Source organism: Heteronotia binoei, chromosome 12, assembly GCF_032191835.1.
Source record: "Heteronotia binoei isolate CCM8104 ecotype False Entrance Well chromosome 12, APGP_CSIRO_Hbin_v1, whole genome shotgun sequence".
Lineage (NCBI taxonomy): Eukaryota > Metazoa > Chordata > Lepidosauria > Squamata > Gekkonidae > Heteronotia > Heteronotia binoei.
The window spans coordinates 9714751-9739973 of record NC_083234.1 but is presented as its reverse complement, the minus strand read 5'-3'; the positions used below and the strand labels follow the sequence as shown (position 1 = coordinate 9739973).

General features: G+C 50.5%; 1 protein-coding gene across 1 annotated transcript in view; it reads left to right on the top strand.

The window, feature by feature from the left end:
- Window positions 1-19184, top strand: part of MFRP (membrane frizzled-related protein) — a 41514-nt gene extending 22330 nt beyond the window's left edge. The window contains exons 10-13 of the mRNA XM_060250914.1: window positions 99-229; window positions 6037-6171; window positions 11913-12040; window positions 18939-19184. Of these exons, the coding sequence (XP_060106897.1) occupies window positions 99-229; window positions 6037-6171; window positions 11913-12040; window positions 18939-19163 (619 nt within the window). The 3' untranslated portion in view covers window positions 19164-19184. The remainder of the gene's footprint in view (window positions 1-98; window positions 230-6036; window positions 6172-11912; window positions 12041-18938) is intronic.
- Window positions 19185-25223: the final 6039 nt, after the last annotated feature.

The following is a 25223-nucleotide window of genomic DNA, read 5'->3' as shown; positions in this document are numbered from 1 at the left end:
ATCATGCCTTCACAGGGTTGCCATATTCAGGACACATGACACACATGCTTTTTTTCCCCTTTCAAAAAGAGATTAAGTCTCCCTCCTTGCATCCGCAGGTTCTGCGGCTCAGAAATACCACCAGTTTTGACCTCCTCGCAACATGTCATGACGGTCCTGTTTGTGGCAGACGAGGGAGTGGTGGACGACGGCTTCTTTGCCACCTACCGGGCCCATAGTGCCACGGAAAGTAGGTGATGACAATGGATCTTTAAGCTTCTGAATTGCACCGGCAGCGGGAGACCGGGCCAGCCAGCTCTCTCCTCTGCTTTGACCGCCTTCTCGTTTCTTGAGCTCCCTCTCCAGCCTCCCTTTTCTTTCTCTCTGTCCTTCTCCCTCTCAGCTTTGGAGCTGCCAAAGAGCCATCTCCCTAGAGTCCCTTCTCTCCTAGGCCTAGCTCTAGTCTGCTTCCATTTTCCTCCCTTCGGCACTCAGTTGCTTTCTGGTCACTGTTTCCCCAGGTTTTCTGAGAGTGTTTTCGTACCGATTTCCCCCTCGTTTTGCTTCCGAGCCAAAGGTAATTCAAAAGCCTACAGATTCCAATTCCGCCCCCCCCTGCCCTTTTGCCGCCTCTCACTCCCCCACCCACCTCAAGGGTGTTCCGCCCACTCTGCACCTTCCGCCATCTTCCTCCCTTCAGTGGTCTTCAAGCTCTATGGATTCAAAATTCCAGGTGCTTCCTGAAAAAACTCCCAAGTACTTCCCAAATCAGGCAGACGCACCTATAACCCAGTTTTTTTTTCATGTAGAAAACGAGATGAGTGAGAACGAATGGTTTGCTGTGGAGGGCTGAGCACTGTCCGTCACAGCAGAAAGAGTAGAAGCCCCCTCCCTGGACATGAGCTCTCTGATATGTTTGGGAGTACCTGAACTTTATGTAATGCTTTGAACGAACAAAATGAGATGTGCAATAAATACCATACGCTTGTCAATCATCCCAGTGCCTGTGTGTTCATTGGCTAGAACGCACTGGAAGTTTGTTCCTTGGGGAGCCATTGAGATTAGGGTTGCCAAGTCCCCCAAAGGTGCCGGCAGGGGACTTTTTTCATGCATGCACAGTGCACACGGCACAATGGCATCACCCAGAAGTGATGTATCGCACTGGGCACAGCGGATAAGGACGCTCTAGGAATTTGTGGGAAACTCTATGGTTTTGCGTGGGGGTGCTCCAGCAATTTTGGGGAAAACTCTATGGTACCATAGAGTCCCCCCAAAACTGCTAGAGTGTCCCTGCATGAAGCCATAGAGTTTCCCATGAATTCCTAGAGCATCCGCAAGTGACGTGCCTGGCGTGATACGTCACTTCCGGGCACCGCACATGCCACATGGCGACAGGACTCGGGGAGGGAGGGCGGCCTCCTCCCTGGCAGCAGGTTGGGGCCCACCAAAGTGAAGGATCCCCTGCCCCCAGAGGAAACGTGGCTGCCCTAATTGGGATGGTTACTACCCTGTGTTTCTCTTCATGGCTCCGCAAAGCCAAAAAGCGAGGAGAATTCCTTTTTTGCTTGAGAAGAGAGAGGAAAATCCTGAGACGAGTGTGGAGACCTCTATGGCCTTATCAGGGTTTTGTTTTGTTTTAGCAGGAACTCTTTTGCATATTAGGCCGCACCCCCCCCCGAGGTAGCCAATCCTCCAAGAGCTTACAGGAGGCCCTGTAAGAAGAGCCCTGAAAGCTCTTGGAGGATTAGCAACATCAAAGGGGGGTGGTCTAATACGCAAATGAGTTCCTGCTACAAAAAAAAAGCCCTGGGCATTATACCCCACTGAGGTCCCTCCCCTCCCCAAATCCTGCCCTCCCCCCAGTCACTCCCCTAGAGTTTCTGAGTTGCGGTGTGAACGCATCTTGTCTTTAGCACACATGATGTACGCATGAAGCACCTGCCATTCCCACCCCACCACTGCTGCCGTTGTGTTTGGGGTGGGTGCTATTTGAGACCAAGCCACCGTTTCAGCCTCTTTTTGTCTTCAGCGGTGATCCTGAGGACTGGGATGTCACAAAGTTGTGTCCCCGTTTGCATCTGGGAAACGTCAGTGGGCCTCTCTTGCCACGTTCCACTTTTGACTTCTTTCAGCCCTGGAATTTAGAGCTGGTCTTTGCCCACAGGGTTCAAAGAGGTGGGTTGTCCCCTGCTCTCCCCCCCGCCCGGAGAAACGCATGTGTTTATTCCCAAATTCCAGCTTCTCTGAGATTGCAGACACTTTGACAATCACAGGTTTTCTTTCATTGTTTACTTCTGTAATTATTGCTTCGTTCTTGACGCCAGCGAGGCCCGGCTCTGACAAAAGAAAAAACCCCTGGCTGGAGAGCAGCTGACAAGGAGGTTTGCGCTCTTGTGCAAACGTCGAACAAAAAATAGGCGAAGGTGGCATGGGCCTGGTGAACTGCTAAGCCGCTTTCCGGAGGGCTGAAATCTGCAAGCCTAGCAGAGACTGGGCACATGGCTTGCCTCCTGGGACACGGTGTTTGCATTCCTTTGAATTGTTTCCCAGGAAACAGCTTTCTGGGGCTCAAAGATCAAGTCGTGTTGAGGACAGGTTCTGCCAACCTGTGCTTTTAAGCTGCCGTGTACTTCCTCTGTGAATGCCTCTGTGCATTAACCCATGAAACTCGAGGCAGGAGTAAAGGCGGCCGGTCTTTCAGGTACCGCTCGACTCCTATTTGATTTCAGTCTGTGACTTTCGTTACTTTTTAAGACACCTGGATGGAGACCAGGTCTATCGATAGATCCGGGTGGGCAGCCGTCTTGGTCTGAAGCAGTAGGACAAAGCAGTTTCTTTCGGTTTTAGCCGTTTCTGCTATAAAAACAAACAAACCCCAAAACATTTCCATGATTTTGCATACTAACTCACTGCCCACTTTCTCTGTATTTAAGACTGCTTGCCGTTCCATCCTATTGCCTGATGAAGCGTGCTTTTCTAGCACACGAAAGCTTCCATTGCGAAGAAAACTTTGTTGGTCTTAAAGGTGCCACTTGACTCCTGCTTAGGTCTATCGATAGCTACTATTTCATTTCTCTTTTTTGAAGTGTCGTTTCTTGTTTGCCTTTCTCACTGAGGCCTAGGGTGGCCAACCTCCTGCTGCGGGCTGGAGATTTCTTGGAATTACAGCTGCTCTCCACACTGCACAAATGGCTTATTTATTTGTTTATTATAACATTCATTCCACTTTTTCCGAAGTCAGTAAAATAAGTACCCAGTAGGGTTGCCAATCCCCAGGTGGGGGCAGGGGATCCGCCGGTTTGGAGGCCCTCCCCTCGCTTCAGGGTCGTCAGAAAGCTGGGGGAGGGGAGGGAAATGTCTGCTGGGAACTCTATTATTCCCTGTGGAGATTTATTCCCATAGAAAATCATGGAGAATTGATTCGCGGGTATCTGGGGCTCTGGGGGGGCTGTTTTTGTGGGGTAGAGGCACCAAATTTTCAGTATATCATCTACTGCCTCTCCCCAAAATACCCCCCAAGTTTCAAAAAGATTGAACCAGGGGGTCCAGTTCTATGAGCCCCAAAAGAAGGTGCCCCTATCCTTCATTATTTCCTATGGAAGGAAGGAATTGAAAAGGTGTGCTGTCCCTTTAAATGTGATGGCCAGAACTCCCTTTGGAGTTCAATTATGCTTGTCACAGCCTTGCTCTTGGCTCCATCCCTAATGTCTCCTGGCTCCGCCCCCAAAGTCCCCAGATATTTCTTGAATTGGACTTGGCAACCCTAGTACCCAGCAGATGACTGGGGAAGGCAATGGCAAACCACTCTGTAAAAAAAAGTCTACCGTGAAACATTGTGAAAGCAACGTCACCCCTAGGCTTGCCAATCCCCAGGTGGGGGCAGGGGATCCCCTGGTTTGAAGGCCCTCCCCCCGCTTCAGGGTCATCAGAAAGCAGGGGGAGGGGAGGGAAATATCTGCTGGGAACTTTATTATTCCCTATGGAGATGTATTCCCATAGGAAATAATGGAGAATGGATCCGCGGGTATCTGGGGCTCTGGGGGGCTGTGTTTTGAGATAGAGACCCCAAATTTGCAGCATAGCATCTGGTGCCTCTCCCCAAAATACCCTCCAAGTTTCAAAAAGATTGGACAAGGGGGTCCAATTCTATGTGCCCCAAAAGAAGGTACCCCTATCCTTCATTATTTCCTCTAGAAGGAAGGCGTTTAAAAAGTGTTCAGTCCCTTGAAATGTGATGGCCAGAACTCCCTTTGGAGTTCAATGATGCTTGTCACACCCTTGTTCCTGGCTCCACCCCAATGTCTCCTGGCTCCACCCCCAAAGTCTCCTGGCTCCATCCCCAAAGTCCCCAGATATTTCTTGAACTGGACTTGGCAACCCTAGTCACCCCAGAGTAGGAAACAACTGGCGCTTGCACAGGGGACCTTTCTTTTCCTTTTCCCTGGGTGAAATGGCTGCTTGGAAGGTGGAGTGTACCCCACTGCAGTTCCTCCCCTCCCTAAATTCTAATCTCCCAGGCTCCAACCTCAGATCTCGAAACTCAGGGTTTGCATCCTCGCTGACAGCCAATTTGGTGTAGTGGAGCAAACTCAAATCTGGGAGAAACGAGTTTGATTCCCCACTCCTTCACATGCAGCTAGCTGGGTAACCTTGGATCAGTCACAGCTCTCTCAGAGCTCTCTAAGCCCCACCTTTCTCACGGGGTGTCTGTTGTGGGGAGAGGAAGGGAAAGGAGATTGTAAGCCACTCTGAGATTCCGAGTGAAGGGCAGTGTATAAATCCATTCTCTTCTTTTTCTTCTTCTGAGGCCCAAGGACAGGTAATGAAGCTTCCATCTACAGAAGTAGTGTACCTCTTAATCCAATTTGCTAGGACAGGGGTGGCCAAACTTGCTTAACGTATCAGCAACATAGAAGAAATGTCAGATGTTTGAGAGCTGCAAGACGAGGGAGGGAGGGAGGGAGGGAGGGAGGGAGGAAGGAAGGAAGGAAGGAAGGAAGGAAGGAAGGAAGGAAGGAAGGAAGGAAGGAAGGAAGGGAGGGAGGGAGGGAGGGAGGGAGGGAGGGGGAGGAAGGAAGGGGGGAAGGGGGAGGGAGGGGGGAGGAAGGGAGGGAGGGAGGGGGAGGGGAGGAGGAAGGAAGAAGCAGAAAGAAAGCAACTTTAATTGTAAATGCATTATGCAAGCTGCCAGTTGACTTGGCTTGGAGAAGTAATTTAAAGTAATTTAAAATGCCTTGTCTGAGTCAGGAAGGGAGGAAGGGAGGGAGGGAGGGAGAGGTGGAAGGAAAGCAACATTAACTTTAAATGCATTATCTACGTCACCAGCTGGCTTAGAGAAGTGGTTTAAAGAGAGCAATGCCTTCTCCAAGCTGGCGGATGGGGTGGTAGGGGTTTTAAGAGCCACACATGGGGCTCCTGAACCACAGTATGGCCACACCTGTTCTTGGAGAAAGTAACAGGGGGAGTGTTTGGTCTTGGTGCTCCTGCTTTGGGGGTTTCTTGGTTCCAGACGATTCTAAAGTTCTGGATGCATTGGTTCTTGAATGTCCCATTCTGTTGACTGCACTGACTCTTTCTGAGAAAGGCAGACTTTAGATGACACAAATCAATAACTGAAGCCCAAGCAAAGGGGGGGGGGGGATGTATAATGATCAGAGCAGTGACTTGTGAAAGACAGTTGCAAGCAGGTATGTTGGAGTGTGTGCACGAGGTTTCACCCTTGCACACACATCCAAACACCGAACCAGGATCCTAGTTGATCCTCGGCTTTGAGACGGAATCACAAATGCTTGACCCTTCAGATTTCGCAGCTGGGACCAAAAGGGTTTTTCCCTAACATATTTTTTTATAAAAAGGATTAAGCGAGGCACTGCAGGTCATTCTGTGAGTCCTGCGGCAGAGCTGGGAGCCAGAGTTGAGCCTGGTGCCTTCTAAGCATGCTGTCCTTTCCAGTGGCTTCCTGTAGCTGAGGTTGTGTCTGGGCATCTTTATCGCTCCAATGCATGGCTTGCCGCATGTTGTGCTTTCCTCTCTGTTGCACCTCTCCCCGTACCCCAGAAACGTGCAGCCCTTCTGAGTTCACCTGCAGAAATGGTGAATGCCAGGCGCTGGAGCTGGTGTGTGACGGCTGGCGCGACTGCCCGGATGGGAGCGACGAATACAACTGCACGGACATCGCCTACCCATCCATCGGTGAGTGGCCCTACAGGCAACTAGGTTCCTGCGTTGGCGGCAGGTCTACATGCTATGGATCAGGAAGTCATAAGAACATGAGAACATAAGAGAAGCCATGTAGGAAGAGGCCAATGGCCCATCCAGTCCAGCACTCTGTGTCACATAAGAACATCAGAGAAGCCCTGTTGGATCAGGCCAATGGCCCATCCAGTCCAACATTCTGTGTCACATAAGAACATAAGAGAAGCCATGTTGGATCAGGCCAATGGCCCATCCAGTCCAACATTCTGTGTCACATAAGAACATAAGAGAAGCCATGTTGGATCAGGCCAATGGCCCATCCAGTCCAGCACTCTGTGTCACATAAGAACATAAAAGAAGCCATGTTGGATCAGGCCAATGGCCCCTCCAGTCCAACACTCTGAGTCACATAAGAACATAAGAGAAGCCCTGTTGGATCAGGCCAATGGCCCCTCCAGTCCAACACTCTGAGTCACATAAGAACATTAGAGAAGCCCTGTTGGATCAGGCCAATGGCCCATCCAGTCCAGCACTCTGTGTCACATAAGAACATAAAAGAAGCCATGTTGGATCAGGCCAATGGCCCATCCAGTCCAACACTCTGTGTCACATAAGAACATCAGAGAAGCCCTGTTGGATCAGGCCAATGGCCCATCCAGTCCAACATTCTGTGTCACATAAGAACATAAGAGAAGCCATGTTGGATCAGGCCAATGGCCCATCCAGTCCAACATTCTGTGTCACATAAGAACATAAGAGAAGCCATGTTGGATCAGGCCAATGGTCCATCCAGTCCAACACTCTATGTCACATAAGAACATCAGAGAAGCAATGTTGGATCAGGCCAATGGCCCCTCCAGTCCAGCACTCTGTGTCACATAAGAACATAAGAGAAGCCCTGTTGGATCAGGCCAATGGCCCCTCCAGTCCAACACTCTGAGTCACATAAGAACATTAGAGAAGCCCTGTTGGATCAGGCCAATGGCCCATCCAGTCCAGCACTCTGTGTCACATAAGAACATAAAAGAAGCCATGTTGGATCAGGCCAATGGCCCATCCAGTCCAACACTCTGTGTCACATAAGAACATCAGAGAAGCCCTGTTGGATCAGGCCAATGGCCCATCCAGTCCAACATTCTGTGTCACGTAAGAACATAAGAGAAGCCATGTTGGATCAGGCCAATGGCCCATCCAGTCCAACATTCTGTGTCACATAAGAACATAAGAGAAGCCATGTTGGATCAGGCCAATGGTCCATCCAGTCCAACACTCTATGTCACATAAGAACATCAGAGAAGCAATGTTGGATCAGGCCAATGGCCCATCCAGTCCAACACTCTGTGTCACACAGTGGCCAAAAAAACCCAAGTGCCATCAAGAGGTCCACCAGTGAGGCTAGAAGTCCTCCGACTGTGCCCCCCAAGCACCAAGAATACAGAGCATCACTGCCGCAGACAGAGAGTTCCAACAATACGCTGTGGCTAGTAGCCACTGATGGACCTCTGCTCCAGATGCTAATCCAATCCCCTCTTGAAGTTGTGTATCCTTGTAGCTGCCAACACCTCCTGTGGCAGTGAATTCCACGTGTTAATCACCGTTTGGGTGAAGAAGTCCTTCCTTTTATCCGTTCTAACCTGACTGCTCAGCAATTTCATGGAATGCCCACGAGTTCTCATATTGTGAGAAAGGGAGAAAAGGACTTCTTTCTCTACTTTCTCCATCCCATGCATAATCTTGTAAACCTCTTATCATGCCACTCCTTGGTTGATGGTTCTCCAAGCTAAAGAGCCCCAGGTTGTCCTCTTTACCACAAGCTTGCTCAGTGGTCTTATACAAGCCATGGTGTCTTCATCTCAGCCAAATTCCCTGCATGAGGAATAGCAACACTGGCCTACTTCAAGGGGCTGTTGTGATAGTGAATGAATAATGCACCATTCGGTCACAATAAACTCTTGGATGCCCTGCAGAGTTCTCAAGGCAGGAGACAAACAGAGGTGGTTTGCTGTTGCCTGTCTCTGCATAGCAACCCTGGTGGTCTCCCATCCAAATACCGATCGTAGCGGACCCGGTGTCCCTTCCAAGCTCTGACAGGGTTGCCAGCTTCCAGGTGGGGCCTGGAGATCTCCCGCTTTTACAACTGATCTCCAGCTGGCAGAGATCAGCTCCCCTGAGAAAATGGCTGCTTGGAAGGGTGGGCTCTAAGGCACTGTACCGTGTTGAGGCCCCTCCCCTCCCCAAGCCCCTCCCTCTCCTGGCTCCACCCCCAAAGTCTCCAACACAGACCTGGCAACCTTAAGCTCTGATGACCTCAGGTGAAGCTGAGCAAGTCAAGCTGCTGCTATAAAGATACCAGACTGGAGCTGCCTTCCGGGTTTTCATCAGTGTTGGGGCCTTTCCTTTTTAAAAAAATGTATTTATCCAGCCCAATACATCAAAACAAAACATAAAGTAGACACCTTTCCTATGTGTGAACATTAAAACATAACCTTCAGCAAACTTTAATGCCAATGTATTTTATGCAATAGTATAAAGAAGAGCCCCGTGGCGCAGAGTGGTAAAGCTGCAGTACTGCAGTCGGAGCCCTCTGCTCACGACCTGAGTTCGATCCCAGCGGAAGCTGGTTCAGGTAGCCGGTTCAAGGTTGACTCAGCCTTCCATCCTTCCGAGGTTGGTCCAATGAGGACCCAGCTTGCTGGGGGGAAAGCGTAGATGACCGGGGAAGGCAATGGCAAACCACCCCGTCAAAAGTCTGCCGTGAAAACGTTGTGAAAGCAACATCACCCCAGAGCTGGAAATGGCAGGTGCTTGCACAGGGGACTACCTTTACCTTTTGATAAAGAAGAGAAGCCCTGCTTATTTATGGGCAAAATTCCCTCCTCAGAGAGAGATTCTACAATGACAGCCACAAAATTTTTGGCTGTAGGATTCCTAGTGTAGAACAATTCTGTGACTCATTAGTTTACCCATTACAAAAGAGCCCCATAACCAAACCTGCCATTGCTTTATCAAAGGGAAATTTGGAGATCTCCACAGAGCTGCTCCCTGTAATCTAGCTGTGGCCAAAAGGATACCGACTGTTTCTCTTAACTCTGATCTAATCATCATTAGATGGTCCAGGAGGAAGTTCAAAAGGGAAATTTCAGGTTGGAAGGGGCGTATAATCCCTGCAATTCCTTTAATATGCTCCCAATATTGCTTCCCAGTATACCAGGGAGGCTCCACTAACAGCGGAGATAATCGCCTCGCTGACCACATCCTATCCAGCAGCGCGAGGGATAAGTCAGCAAGGACTGGGGCATTTCCAGGGATCCTACTGTTGGTGCGATCAAATGCCCCGCGGCGCAGAGTGGTAAAGCAGCAGTACTGCAGTACTGTGATCTGAACTCTCTGCTCACAACCTGAGTTCGATTCCATCGGAAGCTGGATTCAGGTAGCCGGCCCAAGGCTGACTCAGCCTTCCATCCTTCCGAGGTGGGTAAAATGAGTATCCAGCTTGCCGGGGAGAAAGTGTAAAAGACTGGGGAAGGCAATGGCAAACCAGCCCGTAAAAAGTCTGCCGTGAAAACGTTGTGAAAGCAACGTCACCCCAGAGTCAGAAACAACTGGTGCTTGCACAGGGGACTGCCTTTACCTTTTTTTTTTCCCTAGTCAGCGTTCCATATGTTCATTCACAAGGTGAATTGGATTTCCACTTCCCTCCCCAGACAAGGCCTGCCTGGAGAAACTTTTAATTAACAAAAATCCATTTGTCTCCAGACAAATAGCTAAATTTTGTTAAAAAGGTAAAAGTAGTCCCCTGTGCAAGCACCAGTCGTTTCCGACTCTGGGGTGACGCTGCTTTCACAACGTTTTCACGGCAGACTTTTTACGGGGTGGTTTGCCATTGCCTTCCCCGGTCATCTACACTTTCCCCCCAGCAAGCTGGGGACTCATTTTACCGACCTCGGAAGGATGAAAGGATGAGTCAACCTGAGCCGGCTACCTGAAACCAGCTTCCGCCGGGATCGAACTCAGGTCATGAGCAGAGAGTTTAGACCGCAGTACTGCAGCTTTACCACTCTGCGCCATTTGCCATTTGGTAAAATTCCGCAATAAGAAACATGGTTCTGTATGATTTGTATGACCTATCTGAATTGTATGATTTATATGATTTTTATAGACGTTTGATATTTGACATTTTAGACTTTCTGGATTCTTATAAGGTTGGAAGGTTTTTTACGATCAGACAGACTCCTTGGAATATTTTTGGTGATTTTATAGATATTTGATATTTTAGACATTTTAAACTATCTGGATTCTTATAAGGTTTGAAAGTTTTTATGATCAAACAGACTTCTTGGAATATTTTGGTAGTTTTAATAAGAATGTATTATGGTTAATGGCCTGTGACGTGTAAATAATGGTCTTTGACTGTAAATAAATATTCATTCATTCACTTCCCTCCCCCCTTTTTTGCACATGCGCTGAAACATTGCCCAACTTCAGCAGCCTCAAGGTGCTGAGAAACCCCCTTAGGAGTACCATGCCTGCCCACCATACCACACCTGAGAGTCACACTGGGTGTACATGTCTCCCTCCATATTGTTTTTGTCTTTTCCCACGTTTAAGTGTTCTTTCTCATTGACTAGCGGCCCCGTGGCTCAGAGTGGTAAAGCAGCAGTACTGCAGTACTGTGATCTGAACTCTGCACACGACCTGAGTTCTATCCCAGCGAAAGCTGGTTCAGGTAGCTGGCCCGAGGTTGACTCAGCCTTCCATCCTTCCAAGGTCCATCAAAGGAGTCCCCAGCTTGCTGGGGGGAAAGTGCAGATGACTGGGGAAGGCAATGGCAAACCACCCCATAAAAAGTCTGCCGTGAAAACGAAAGCAACGTCACCCCAGAGTCGGAAACGACTGGTGCTTGCGCAGGGGACCTTTCCTTTCCTCATTGACTCCCCACAACCATTTTGTATTCTTTTACCTGACTTGCGTCAGGTACGCAGCTGATAACAGCTTTGTTTTCCTTCGACTGCATGTTTTCAGGTTAGCTGCATGCACGGCAAACTGTATTTGAAAATGGTGCCCGGGGATATGCTAGAACAGAGATGTCAAGCATGTGGCCCATGGGCCAAAACTGGCTCATTGAAGGCCATCCCGTATGCCTCATTGAAAACTGGCTTATTGAACCATCCCATATGCCCCTGGTCATTACCTTTATTGCCATATGACAGAGGCTGTGCATTGTGTCCCTGCATGCTGCCCTGGTACTAATGAGTAATGGGTGGTGGAAGTGGGAAAGGGCACCAGGGAGATACTGTAAGGAAATACTGTGAGAGTATTAATGTTTGAAGCATGATTTGTATTCTGAGCGGAGTTCCCTCCAAGCTGAGCTGGCATGAGCTAGCTCACAGATTTTTATCTTAGCTCAGGAAGGATGACCCCAGAGCACAATAATTTATGCAGGAGCTCACAGCTTCAAGGCCAGTAGCCCACAACTTTAATACCAGTAGCTCACGAAGTAGAATTTTTGCTCACAAGACTCTGCAGCTTAGAGGGAACACTGATTCTGAGTACAAAACAATATTGTCAATTCGGCTTGCCTGTGTCCTTTATCAAGTTTATATCTCCCGTCCCTTGGCCAGCCACTGCTGTAAACACGGAGCATTGAACCAGGTTGGGTTTGGACCTGGTCCAGAAAGGCTGCTCTTCTCGTCCTTCTGGCCACACAGCTTCCTTTCTCCCTCCTCGTCCTCCTGCAGAGTCCACTTGCGAGCCCATCCTGGTGGAGATGTGTCTGGACCTCAGCTACAATGCCACCTCCTTCCCCAACATCTGGCTGACCATCGCTGATCAGGAGGGGGCTGCCGAAGTGCTCCAGGATTACCAGGTGAGCCTGGTGGAAGGCAGGAGAGGGAGGAGAGAAAGGCACTGGGCTTGTTTTGAAGAAGAAGGAGGACTGCAGATTTAGACCCCGCCCTTCTTTCTGAATCTGAGTCTCAGAGCAGCTTACAATCTCCTATATCGTCTACCCCTCCCCCCACAACACACACCCTGTGAGGTGGGTGGGGCTGAGAGAGCTCTCCCAGAGGCTGCCTTTTTAAGGACAACTTTGCGAGAGCTCTGGCTGACCCAAGGCCATTCCAGCAGGTGCAAGCGGAGGAGTGGGGAGGGATCAAACCCAGTTCTCTCAGAGAAGAGTCCGCGCACTTAAACACGACACCAAACTGGCTCTCTATTTTGGAGGTGGGAGATTTGTGAGGAGGGGGCTCTGTGTGGGGCAGCGGGTGCAAGAGGCTGAGAAATAAGAGCTGTCCACGCCAGCACATCTCTCTGGGCAAGAATCCAGCTCCTCTCAGGACCAGATTAACAATTAGGTCAAGTAGACATTGGCTTATGGGCCCCCATGCCTTTAGGGGCCCCAGGACAGCTTTCTTCCCCAGGTATCCCCCCTGCTTGCAGCCCTCCCAGCCTGCACGCGCAGCCAGCCACCAAGACGCTCTTTGCCCAGCTTGCCCGGTGCGGCTGCTGCTGGCAGTGTTGCCAAGCTTGCCTCTCTCTGCCTCTCCCCCACAGCTTGGTCAAAGGGGCTTTTGAGAAGGTGCCTGAAGGCTGCTGCAGCAGGGGCTATTTATTTATTTATTTATTTATTATATTAAGCTTCTATCCCGCCCTCTCCACAAGCGGACTCAGGGCGGCTCACAACATCACATTACTACCATTAAAACCAATAGAACATATAAAACATAATTACATATTTGAATTATTTAAAACCATTTCATGGCGCTGTGGAGAGCCAGTTTGGTGTAGTGGTTAAGTGTGAGGACTCTTATCTGGGAGAACCGGGTTTGATTCCCCACTCCTCCACTTGCAGCTGCTGGAATGGCCTTGGGTCAGCCATAGCTCTGGCAGAGGTTGTCCTTGAAAGGGCAGCTGCTATGAGAGCCCTCTCCAGCCCCACCCACCTCACAGGGTGCCTGTTGTGGGAGAGGAAGGGAAAGGAGATTGTGAGCCACTCTGAGACTCTGTCCTTGAAAGGGCAGCTGCTGTGAGAGCCCTCTCAGCCCCACCCACCTCACAGGGTGTCTGTTGTAGGGGAGGAAGGTAAAGGAGATTGTGAGCCGCTCTGAGACTCTTCGGAGTGGAGGGCGGGATATAAATCCAATATCTTCATCTACCTCACAGGGTGTCTGTTGTGGGGGAGGAAGGTAAAGGAGATTGTGAGCCGCTCTGAGACTCTTCAGAGTGGAGGGCGGGATATAAATCCAATATCTTCATCTACCTTACAGGGTGTCTGTTGTGGGGGAGGAAGGTAAAGGAGATTGTGAGCCTCTCTGAGACTCTTCAGAGTGGAGGGCGGGATATAAATCCAATATCTTCATCTACCTTACAGGGTGTCTGTTGTGGGGGAGGAAGGTAAAGGAGATTGTGAGCCTCTCTGAGACTCGTCAGAGTGGAGGGCGGGATATAAATCCAATAGCTTCATCTACCTCACAGGGTGTCTGTTGTGGGGGAGGAAGGGAAAGGAGATTGTGAGCCGCTCTGAGACTCTTCGGAGTGGAGGGCGGGATATAAATCCAATATCTTCATCTACCTCACAGGGTGTCTGTTGTGGGGGAGGAAGGTAAAGGAGATTGTGAGCCGCTCTGAGACTCTTCGGAGTGGAGGGCGGGATATAAATCCAATATCTTCTTCTTCTTATCTTAATTAGGGTGGCCAGACCGTCCCGGTCTCCCGGGACATTCCCGGTTCTGGCCACCCAATCCCGGATCCCGGGCTGCCTATACCGGGACCATTAAAGGTCCCGGTTTAGGCAGCCCCGGAGCCGGTGGGCCGCGGGCGCCGGCGGGGAAGGCGGCGAGGGAGGGAGGGAGCGTCCCTGCGCCTGCGCAGGGCCCCTGCGCACGCGCAGGGACGCTCCCTCCCTCCCTGGCCGCCTTTCCCGCCCGCGCGCGGGGCCCGGCGGCAGTGGTGGAGGCCTCTCCGTGGCCTCCGCTGGTCACTGGAAGCCCTCCAGAGACTCTGGAGGGCCTCCAGGGACCAGCGGAGGCCGCGGGGAAGCCGCGGAGCAGCCGGCGCTGGTCCCTGGAGGCCTCCAGAGGCCAGCGCCGGCAGCTCCCTCCCTCCCTCGCCGCGAGGACGCCGCCGGAGGACTCCCCGCCGCCGCCGCCGCTGGACTCCGCCGCTGCTCTGTTGGCTCTATCTGCGCCACCTTCATCACTTTCGGGGTGTGGATCCCCCAGTGGGGTGGTCTCGCGACTCCCTCCGCCGGCTGTTTCTGATAGCCCTGCGCCCCCTCTTTCATTTGATATGTGTCCCGTGCGGATGCCACCCTCCCGCCGGGAGATGCCGCAAAATGAGCCCCCTTGAGGCTTATGGCGGCAGGGCTCGGGGGAAGCGAGCTAGACTGCTGTTCTTTTGAGGTGTTATAGAGTGTTTCGAGCCCGTCCCTGTGGCATCGGTCCCATCGTTGTGGGGCCCAGGGGGCCGGCGCAGCGGCACGCCGAAGCAGCCTGTCACTAATAACACAGGTCGAGATGCAGGACAGGAACCTGGAAGTGACCGACAGGCTGCTTCAGCGTGCCGCTGCGCCAGCCCCCTGGGCTCCACAACGATGGGACCGATGCCACAGGGACGGGCTCGAAACACTCTATAACCCCTCAAAAGAACAGCAGTCTAGCTCGCTTCCCCCGAGCCCTGCCGCCATAAGCCTCAAGGGGGCTCATTTTGCGGCATCTCCCGGCGGGAGGGTGGCATCCGCACGGGACACATATCAAATGAAAGAGGGGGCGCAGGGCTATCAGAAACAGCCGGCGGAGGGAGTCGCGAGACCACCCCACTGGGGGATCCACACCCCGAAAGTGATGAAGGTGGCGCAGATAGAGCCAACAGAATAAACAGGACAAAATAAATAGGCTGCATTATGCAGCACAGTTGAGAAAGTGCCTTATCCCATATACTGATGAAGTATATACAGGATTTGAGAACAAAATTGTTTCCGGCGGTGATATTTGGGGGATTTTTGGGGACGTCACAGGAAGTGCTGTGAAGTCACTTCCTGTTTCCGGCAGTGGCACTTGGGGGAAATGATGTCATTTGGGGGAAGTGATGTCACAGGAAGTGATGTCACTTCCCGTTTCCGGCAGGTGACGCGGGGAAATGATGTCACAGGAAGTGATGTCACTTCCTGTTTCCAGCGGTGGCATGACATCACCGGAAGTGACGTCACCGGAAGTGACGTCACTTTCTGTTTCCGGCGGCGCGCGCACTTCGCGCGCGCGCACCCCTACCTTCCCCCCCCCCCCAAGGTGTCCCTGGCTGGCCTTCAGACATTATGGTCACCCTAATCTTAATACAGTACAATATAGGCGGTTCTGAAAATTCGGTGGTGACCACCAGTACCCTACATGGTGCTCTATATGATGTCCAGTGGCAGCTCTCTCTCAGTTAGATATCGAAGGCCTGTCGGAACAATTCGGTCTTACAGGCCCTGCGGAATGTAGGCAGATCCCGCAGGGCCCTTACGGCCTCTGGGAGAGCGTTCCAGAGTGGTGTGGTGGTACTCAGAATCTGAGATAATTTGTGAGCACCCCCGCCCCCACCCAAGGTTTTGACTGCCTAGGGGCCTCTACAGGATTTAATCCAGCACTGGCTCCCAGGACTGCATCTACATCTTTTTTTGGGGGGGGGCAAAATTAAAGGGTAAGAGCCCCGTGGCGCAGAGTGGTAAAGCTGCAGTGCTGCAGTCAGAGCTCTCTGCTCATGACCTGAGTTCGATCCCAGCGGAAGCTGGGTTCAGGTAGCTGGCTCCAGGTTAACTCAGCCTTTCATCCTTCCGAGGTCGGTAAAATAAGTACCCAGCTTGCCAGGGGGGAAGTGTAATAACTGGGGAAGGCAATGGCAATCCTGGCAGAAGCTGGGTTTTCAGGTAGCCGGCTCGAGGTTGACTCAGCCTTCCATCCTCCAGAGGTTGGTCAAATGAGGACCCAGCTTGCTGGGGGGGAAGTGTAAAAGACTGGGGAGGCAAGGGCAAACCACCCTGTAAAAAGTCTGCCGTGAAAACGTTGTGAAAGCAACGTCACCCCAGAGTCGGAAACAACTGGTGCTTGCACAGGGGACTACCTTGACCTTTTTAAAATTAAAAAAATGATGCCACCTTATGGGCCATTTCTATCTTATGGGCCCATAGATAGAATGGACTCCATACCCAATTTGTAGCCCCCCCCTCTGCCCCCCCCCCCCGATCCGGCCCTGCAGTGGCTCCTCTGCTCTGCTAGTAGCAATTGAAGGGGGAGAAACGATTTCTCGTTTCCTTTAGAGTGCTAACAGGAAGGCCAAGGCAAACCCCGCCTCTGCTCATCTCTTGGCTGGAAAATCCCATGGACCTGGGGTCGAAAAAACATTATCATTTAAAATGCTAACAGCTAGGAAAGGGACTGTGCTGTCGATTAGCAAAGCAAAATGGCAGCTGAAGGGTTAAACTCTCAGATGAGATCAGGCTCGGCTGAAGCCATCCACTTCGGAGAAGAGCAAAGCAATCCCAGGATCAAACTGAGAGCCAATTTGGTGTCGCAGACTCTTATCTGAACCGGGTTTGATTCCCCACTCCTCCCCCACAGGGTGGCAGCTGTGGGGGGAGAAGATAAAGGGGACTGTGAGGCACTCTGAGAGCCAGTTTGGTGTAGTAGTTAAGTGGGCAGACTCTGCTCTGGGAGAATCCAGGTTTGACTCCCCACTCCTCCCCTTGCAGCTGCTGGAATGGCCTTGGGTCAGCCAGAGCTCTGGCAGAGGTTGTTCTTGAAAGGGCAGCTGCTGTGAGAGCCCTCTCAGCCCCACCCACCTCACAGGGTGTCTGTTGTGGGGGGAGAAGATAAAGGGGACTGTGAGGCACTCTGAGAGCCAGTTTGGTGTAGTAGTTAAGTGGGCAGACTCTTCTCTGGGAGAATCCAGGTTTGATTCCCCACTGCACCCCTTGCAGCTGCTGGAATGGCCTTGGGTCAGCCATAGCTCTCACAGGAGATGTCCTTGAAAGGGCAGCTGCTGTGAGAGCCCTCTCAGCCCCCCAACTGGAGAGCCAGTTTGGTGTAGTGGTTAAGTGTGTGGACTCTTATCTGGAAGAACCGGGTTTGTTTCCCCACTCCTCCACTTGCACCTGCTAGCATGGCCTTGGGTCAGCCATAGCCCTGGCAGAGGTTGTCCTTGAAAGGGCAGCTGCTGTGAGAGCCCTCTCAGCCTCACCCACCTCACAGAGTGTCTGTTGTGGGGGAGGAAGGGAAAGGAGATTGTGAGCCGCTCTGAGACTCTTCGGAGTGGAGGGCGGGATATAAATCCAACATCTTCTTCTTCTTCTTCAGCCCCACCCACCTCACAGGGTGTCTGTTGTGGGGAAAGAAGATATAGAAGATTGTAAGCCTCTCTGAGTCTCTGATTTAGAGAGAAGGGCGGGGTATAAATCTGCAGTCTTTTTCTTCTTCTTCCATGGGGTTTTCAGGGCAAGAGATGTTCAGAGGTGGCTTGCCTCCCTCTGCATAGCAACCTCAGTCTTCCTCAGTGGTCCCCCATCCAAGTACCAACTAGAGTGGTTGACCACGCTTAGTGCACGGTGAGCAGGGGCTAGGCAGGGCTGCTCAGCCATGAGAACGAGAACGACGAACAATGGAAACAAGCAGATCTTGGATAGAATTCAGAATACCTTTTGCCGATGCAGGAAAAATGCGATCACATCATTCCACCCAGGACAGAAGAATGCGATGACCTCAGGGGGAAATAATGAAGGCGACAGTGGTGAGAGAGGCACGTGGCAAGAGAGTTAGCCGGAGTTATGCAAGGCTTCCCAGACCTTTCAACTCTTTAAAAGTGAATGGAGATCGACGACCTTTTGGCTTGTGAGAGGTCTTCCCAGCCTGCCGAGGTCCCAGGCCTGCACGTGCCAGCGCCTGACTTTGGGTTGCCAAGTCCAATTTAAGAAATATCTGGGGACTTTGGGGGTGGAGCCAGGAGACATTGGGGGTGGAGCCAGGAACAAGGGTGTCTCAAGCATAATTGAACTCCAAGGGAGTTCTGGCTGTCACGTTTAAAGGGACAGCACACCTTTTTAAATGTCTTCCTTCCATAGGAAATAATGAAGGATAGGGGCACCTTCTTTGGGGGCTCATAGAACTGGACCCCCTGGTCCAATCGTTTTGAAACTTTGGGGGTATTTTGGGGAGAGGCACTAGATGCTATACTAAAAGTTTGGCGCCTCTACCTCAAAAAATAGCACCCCCCAGACCAATACCCACGGATCAATTCCCTATTATTCCTTATGGGAATCGTTCTCCATAGGGAATAATAGAATGCCCAGTAGACATTTCCCTCCCCTTCACGCTTTCTAAAGTGGGGGTGGGGAGGGCCTCAAAACCAGGGAATCCCCTGCCCCCTCCCTCTCTCACACACACAAATACTTACTAGATCTTCTTCCTGCGGAACTTTGCTGTGAAAACAAAAGCAAAAGAAAGGGAGGAGCCGTTCTCCATGGAAACTTACTGACCCTTTCCAATGAAGCCCTTCCTGTTTCCTGTGCAGGGGCACACATTTTAAAAACTGTTTGCAGGTTTCTAAACCTGCAGGAGCTCTACAACAACATGATGCCTACATGCATGTTCTCTCCCCCCCCCCCCCCGCTTTCGGATTTTTGGAGAGCGGGGAAGGAGGCTGCAAATTCTAGGGTTCCCCTGCCAGGGCGGGGTGGGTGGGTTGGGAAGCCTAGCCTGACCCAGCCCTGCTCTCTCTCCTCTCTCTGTTTTCAGGTGCTGGAGGGCCTGGCTTGCTACCCATACCTGCGTGCCTTCATCTGCAGCCTCTTTGTGCCCAAATGCACCCCGGACGGGGGCATCCTCCAGCTCTGCCGCTCCGTCTGCCTGGAAGCGGAACGGCACTGCCAGCGGTCCCTCGGCCTGCTGGGCATTCCGTGGCCTCTGAACTGCAACGTCCTGCCGGATTCCGACAACCCCTCGGAGTGCTTCACCCCGTAAGGGGGGCCACACCAGGAGTCATGGGGACGAGGGGGGCTTTGGGAGGTCAGACACCCCCTGCCCTCCAGGTCAGACACCCCCCACCCTCCAGTTTCCCAGGTCCAAGAGGGGTTTGGAATCTGCTCACGTCACCATCTGGTTTAGGGCACTGCTTCTGAACGTGTGTCAAGAATGGATGGGGGTAGAGCCTCTGCAGGTAGGGTTGCCAACTCCAGACTGGAAGATTCCAGAAGATTGGGGGGTGGAGTCTGGGGAGGGTGGGGTTTGGGGAGGGTGGGCCTCGGCAGGGTAGAATGCCCAGAGACCACCCTCGAAAGCAGCCATTTTCTCCAGGGGAGCTGATCTGTGTTGTGATTCCAGGAGATCCCCAGGCCTCGCCTGGAGGCTGGCAACCCGAAAATGTTGCGGTGCTGTCAAGTTTCAGGCATCAAAGCTGCCCGGCACCTCATAATAATTCAGGGATGCAACATTTCATCGAGGATGGTGGAAAACACTGTCGGTCAATTAAAAAGCTGCCCCCAGATTAACTGGACAACAGCTTGTGTTTTTTTTTTTAAATTTTATTTTATTTTCAAAGGGGGATCTGCAAGCAATTGAGGGGGGGAGTATCAATGTTCTAAGAGTCCCGTGGCGCAGAGTGGTAAAGCTGCAGTACTGCAGCCTGAGTTCTCTGCTCACAGCTGGCGTTCGATCCCGGTGGAAGCTGGGTTCAGGTAGCCAGCTCTAGGTTGATTCAGCCTTCCATCCTGGGCTCATAATATTTTTATTTTTTACATAATAAACAACATAAAAACAACAACACAATAACAACAACAACACAAATGTTATAACAATGCAAAACAAAAGCAATAATTGAAAAATACACATAAATGAACATTTTGGGGGAAGAGAACTTTGATCTGGTTCTTCTTCTAAGTTCATCTATCAGTTTCGTTAAAACATCTCTTCCATCACCCCTCTCCTTTATTACTACTATTTCTGCATGTTCAACCAATCATACATGGGCTGCCAAACCTTTTTACATTGATTTAACTTTGTTGCAAACAATTTGGTTGAGAGAAAGTCCATTTCAGCTATTTCCAACACTTTTTGCACAAATTCTTCTTTCTTAGGTATCTGTGGTGTCTTCCAGTACCTAGCATATATAATTCTTGCTGCTGTAGTTGCATGGACCAAAAATCTAGCTTGTGTCTTAGAAATGGGATTTTGACATATACTCAAAAGATAAAATTCTGGTAGGTGTTTATATTTATTTTAAGTATTTTTTGTAGCCAGGTGTGTATTTGAGTCCAACAACTTCTTGCCTTTTCGCATTGCCACCACATGTGATAAAATGAGCCAATTGTTTTCTCGCATTTCCAACTCTATTAGAGGTGTTCTGATATATCTTGGAGAACTTCTCAGGAGTAATGTACCACCTATAAATCATCTTTTATATGTTTTCTTTGAGAGCAGAGGATCTAGCCATTTTTATGTCCATTTTCCATAGCTTCTCCCAATCTGCTAATGCAATAGTATGACCAATATTCTGCATCCATTTAACCATGCTTTCTTTAACAATTTCTTCTTGCATTCTTAATTCTAGAAGTAGATTATATATTTTTGCAATCAATTTCTCTTCAGTGCCAATCCAAATTAGGTCTAAATCATTCATTTTTCTTTCAAATCCCCAATATCTTGTCCTTCATGTATCTTGACTGGATTTGTGCCTTTGTCTACCAATCCCACTGCAAACCGGAATCAATCTTCAAATTTGCTTGGCTATCCAATAATGTATGGCAAGTGGGTATTTCGTCCCAGTTCAACAAATTGGGGTGTATTAACGCTTCAAGTAGGGATATCCACCTCGGCACTTTATCGAAAAATTGTGGTTTTATCCATTGCCAAGTTTTGTATAACGATTTCCTAAATTTCATGTCTGTTAAATAAACTGTTTTTCGAAGGGGGTTGGTACCACATGTAAAAGTGCCATAAGAACATAAGAGAAGCCATGTTGGATCAGGCCAATGGCCCATCCAGTCCAACACTCTGTGTCACAGAAGAACATAAGAGAAGCCATGTTGGATCAGGCCAATGGCCCATCCAGTCCAACACTCTGTGTCACATAAGAACATAAGAGAAGCCATGTTGGATCAGGCCAGTGGCCCATCCAGTCCAACACTCTGTGTCACATAAGAACATAAGAGAAGCCATGTTGGATCAGGCCAGTGGCCCATCCAGTCCAACACTCTGTGTCACATAAGAACATAAGAGAAGCCATGTTGGATCAGGCCAATGGCCCATCCAGTCTAGCACTCTGTGTCACATTAGAACATAAGAGAAGCCATGTTGGATCAGGCCAATGGCCCATCCAGTCCAACACTCTGTGTCACAGAAGAACATAAGAGAAGCCATGTTGGATCAGGCCAATGGCCCATCCAGTCCAACACTCTGTGTCACATAAGAACATAAGAGAAGCCATGTTGGATCAGGCCAGTGGCCCATCCAGTCCAACACTCTGTGTCACATAAGAACATAAGAGAAGCCATGTTGGATCAGGCCAATGGCCCATCCAGTCCAACACTCTGTGTCACATAAGAACATAAGAGAAGCCATGTTGGATCAGGCCAGTGGCCCATCCAGTCCAACACTCTGTGTCACATAAGAACATAAGAGAAGCCATGTTGGATCAGGCCAATGGCCCATCCAGCGCAACACTCTGTGTCACATAAGAACATAAGAGAAGCCCTGTTGGATCAGGCCAGTGGCCCATCCAGTGCAACACTCTGTGTCACATAAGAACATAAGAGAAGCCCTGTTGGATCAGGCCAGTGGCCCATCCAGTCCAACACTCTGTGTCACATAAGAACATAAGAGAAGCCATGTTGGATCAGGCCAATGGCCCATCCAGTCCAACACTCTGTGTCACATAAGAACATAAGAGAAGCCCTGTTGGATCAGGCCAGTGGCCCATCCAGTGCAACACTCTGTGTCACATAAGAACATAAGAGAAGCCCTGTTGGATCAGGCCAGTGGCCCATCCAGTCCAACACTCTGTGTCACATAAGAACATAAGAGAAGCCATGTTGGATCAGGCCAATGGCCCATCCAGTCCAACACTCTGTGTCACATAAGAACATAAGAGAAGCCCTGTTGGATCAGGCCAGTGGCCCATCCAGTCCAACACTCTGTGTCACATAAGAACATAAGAGAAGCCATGTTGGATCAGGCCAATGGCCCATCCAGTCCAACACTCTGTGTCACATAAGAACATAAGAGAAGCCCTGTTGGATCAGGCCAGTGGCCCATCCAGTCCAACACTCTGTGTCACATAAGAACATAAGAGAAGCCATGTTGGATCAGGCCAGTGGCCCATCCAGTCCAACACTCTGTGTCACATAAGAACATAAGAGAAGCCATGTTGGATCAGGCCAATGGCCCATCCAGCGCAACACTCTGTGTCACATAAGAACATAAGAGAAGCCCTGTTGGATCAGGTCAACGGCCCATCCAGTCCAACACTCTATGTCACACAGTGGCAAAAAATTTTATACATACACACACACTGTGGCTAATAGCCACTGATGGACCTCTGCTCCATATTTTTATCTAAACCCCATCCTCGTAGAAGGTCTGCACCTTTTACAACCAATGTTTTTTTGTTAGCTAGTGTGACCCAGTCTTTAAACCACACCAATGAGCAGGCTTTGTGATATAGCTGCCAGTGTGGAAGGCCCAAACCCCCTCTCTGCTTGGCTTCTTATAATACTTTCAATTTAATTCTAGGCCTCTTGTTCTGCCAAATGAATTTAGAAATTAGAGTGTACGACTGCCGAAAAAAAGATTTTTTTCGACTCAGCCTTCCATCCTTCCGAGGAGGGTAAAATGAGTACCCAGCTTGCTAGGTGGAAAGTGTGGATGACAGGGGAAGGCAATGGCGATCTCGGTGGAAGCTGGGTTCAGGTAGCCGGCTCAAGGTAAAATGAGTACCCAGATTGCTGGGGGGAAAGTGTAGATGACTGGGGAAGGCAATGGCAAAGCACCCCGCAAAAAGTCTGCTGTGAAAACGTTGTGAAAGCGATGTCACCCCAGAGTCGGAAACGACTGGTGCTTGCACAGGGGACCTTTCCTTTAAGAGCTCCATGGTGCAGAGTGGTAAAGCTGCAGTGCTGCAGTCGGAGCCCTCTGCTCACGACCTGAGTTCGATTCCGGCGGAAGGTGGTTCAGGTAGCCAGCCCAAGGTTGACTCAGCCTTCCATCCTTCCAAGGTCAGTAAAACGAGTCCCCAGCTTGCTGGGGGGAAAGTGTAGATGACTGGGGAAGGCAATGGCAAACCACCCCGTAAAAAGTCTGCCGTGAAAACGTTGTGAAAGCAACATCACCCCAGAGTCAGAAACGACTGGTGCTTGCACAGGGGACTGCCTTGACCTTTATGTTCTCCGTCCCATGTTGCAACTGCACAAGAGCGCTGAGCAGTTTCCTGTTCATCCCATCACTCTGATCCTTGGCAGTCGAATGCAGCCGCAGCACAACTTGCCCTCCAACACTGGATCCGAGGATTTATAGCAGGGTCCCCAATGTGGGGGCCATGGGGTCTGCCAACACCTTTCCCAGTGTCTTCAGAATGTGGGTGGAGCCAGGAGAGGCTTTTGCCCAGCAAGGTTTCTGATTGGCCATTTGCAGATTTTCAAGAAACAGTTGCTTCGGCAGCAGTTGCTACCACAGCACAAGGGCCTTCGTGGTTTGACTGAAAGGAAGCCATTTTTTTGTCCGGCTCTGTGTCCTGCAACAGCCATTTCATGGCAGTCGTTTCGTGGCTGTGACCACCGCACTATGTCAGAATTCTGAAGGTGCCCGCAGGCTCAAAAAGGTGGAGGACTTCCGAGCTGGAAGAGGGCTGGCCAAACATGCTTAACGCAAGAGCCGCACAGAATACATGTCAGCTGTTTGAGAGCCGCAAGACATGAATGTTAGATGTTTGAAAGCTGTAAGACAGAGTGGCAGGCAAGCAGGCAAATAGATGGGGGAAGAGAGAGGTGGAAAGAAAGCAACTTTAAATGCAAAGTAGCAAATAAATGCATTCTATAAGCCGCTGGCTGGCTTCGCCTGGGGAAGTGATTTAAAGAAAGAAATGCCTTCTCCAAGTGGGTGGACAGAGTGTTGGGGGCTTCAAGAAGAAGAAGACGATGACATTGGATTTATATTGCGCCCTCCACTCAAGAGTCTCAGAGCGGCTCACAATCTCCTTTATCTCCCTCCCCCACAACAGACACCCTGTGAGGTAGGTGGGGCTGAGAGGACTCTCACAGCAGCTGCCCTTTCAAGGACAACCTCTGCCAGTGCTATGGCTGACCCAAGGCCATTCCAGCAGCTGCAAGTAGAGGAGTGGGGAATCAGACCCGGTTCTTCCAGATAAGAGAGCTCTGGCTGACCCAAGGCCATTCCAGCAGCTGCAAGTGGAGGAGTGGGGAATCAAACCCGGTTCTCCCAGATACGAGTCCGCGCACTTAACCACTACACCAAACTGGCTCTCTTCAAAAGTTGCAGAATATGTGTGAAAGAGCCACCTGTGGCTCCCGAGCCACAGTTTGGCCACCCCTGAGCTAGAAGAACAAGAAGTGTTAACACTATCTAGGTGTTATCAATGCATTGCAGGATGGGATTGCCTGTTCAGGGAGATTTGGAGATGATGGTTGAGGAGTGCAGGTAAAAAATGACCCCCCCACACACACAACCACACAGCCTGGGGCATGGTTTTGGAGCTCATCCGAGAACAACTCACTTTGAAACACACCAGCTGCAAATACTTTAATGCATTTTATATAAGGTCGGGGTGGCCAAATTGCGGTTCAGGAGCCACATGTGGCTCTTCCACACATCCTGTGTGGCTCTTGAAGTCCCCCCACCCCATTGGCCAACTTGGAGAAGGCCTTTCTCTCTTTAAATCACTTCTCCAAGCCAAGCCACCTGGCAGTTTGAAGAATGCATTTAAAGTTTCTTTCTTCCCACCTCTCACTTCTCTATTTTCCTTCCTTCCTTCCTTCCTTCCTTCCTTCCTTCCTTCCTTCCTTCCTTCCTTCC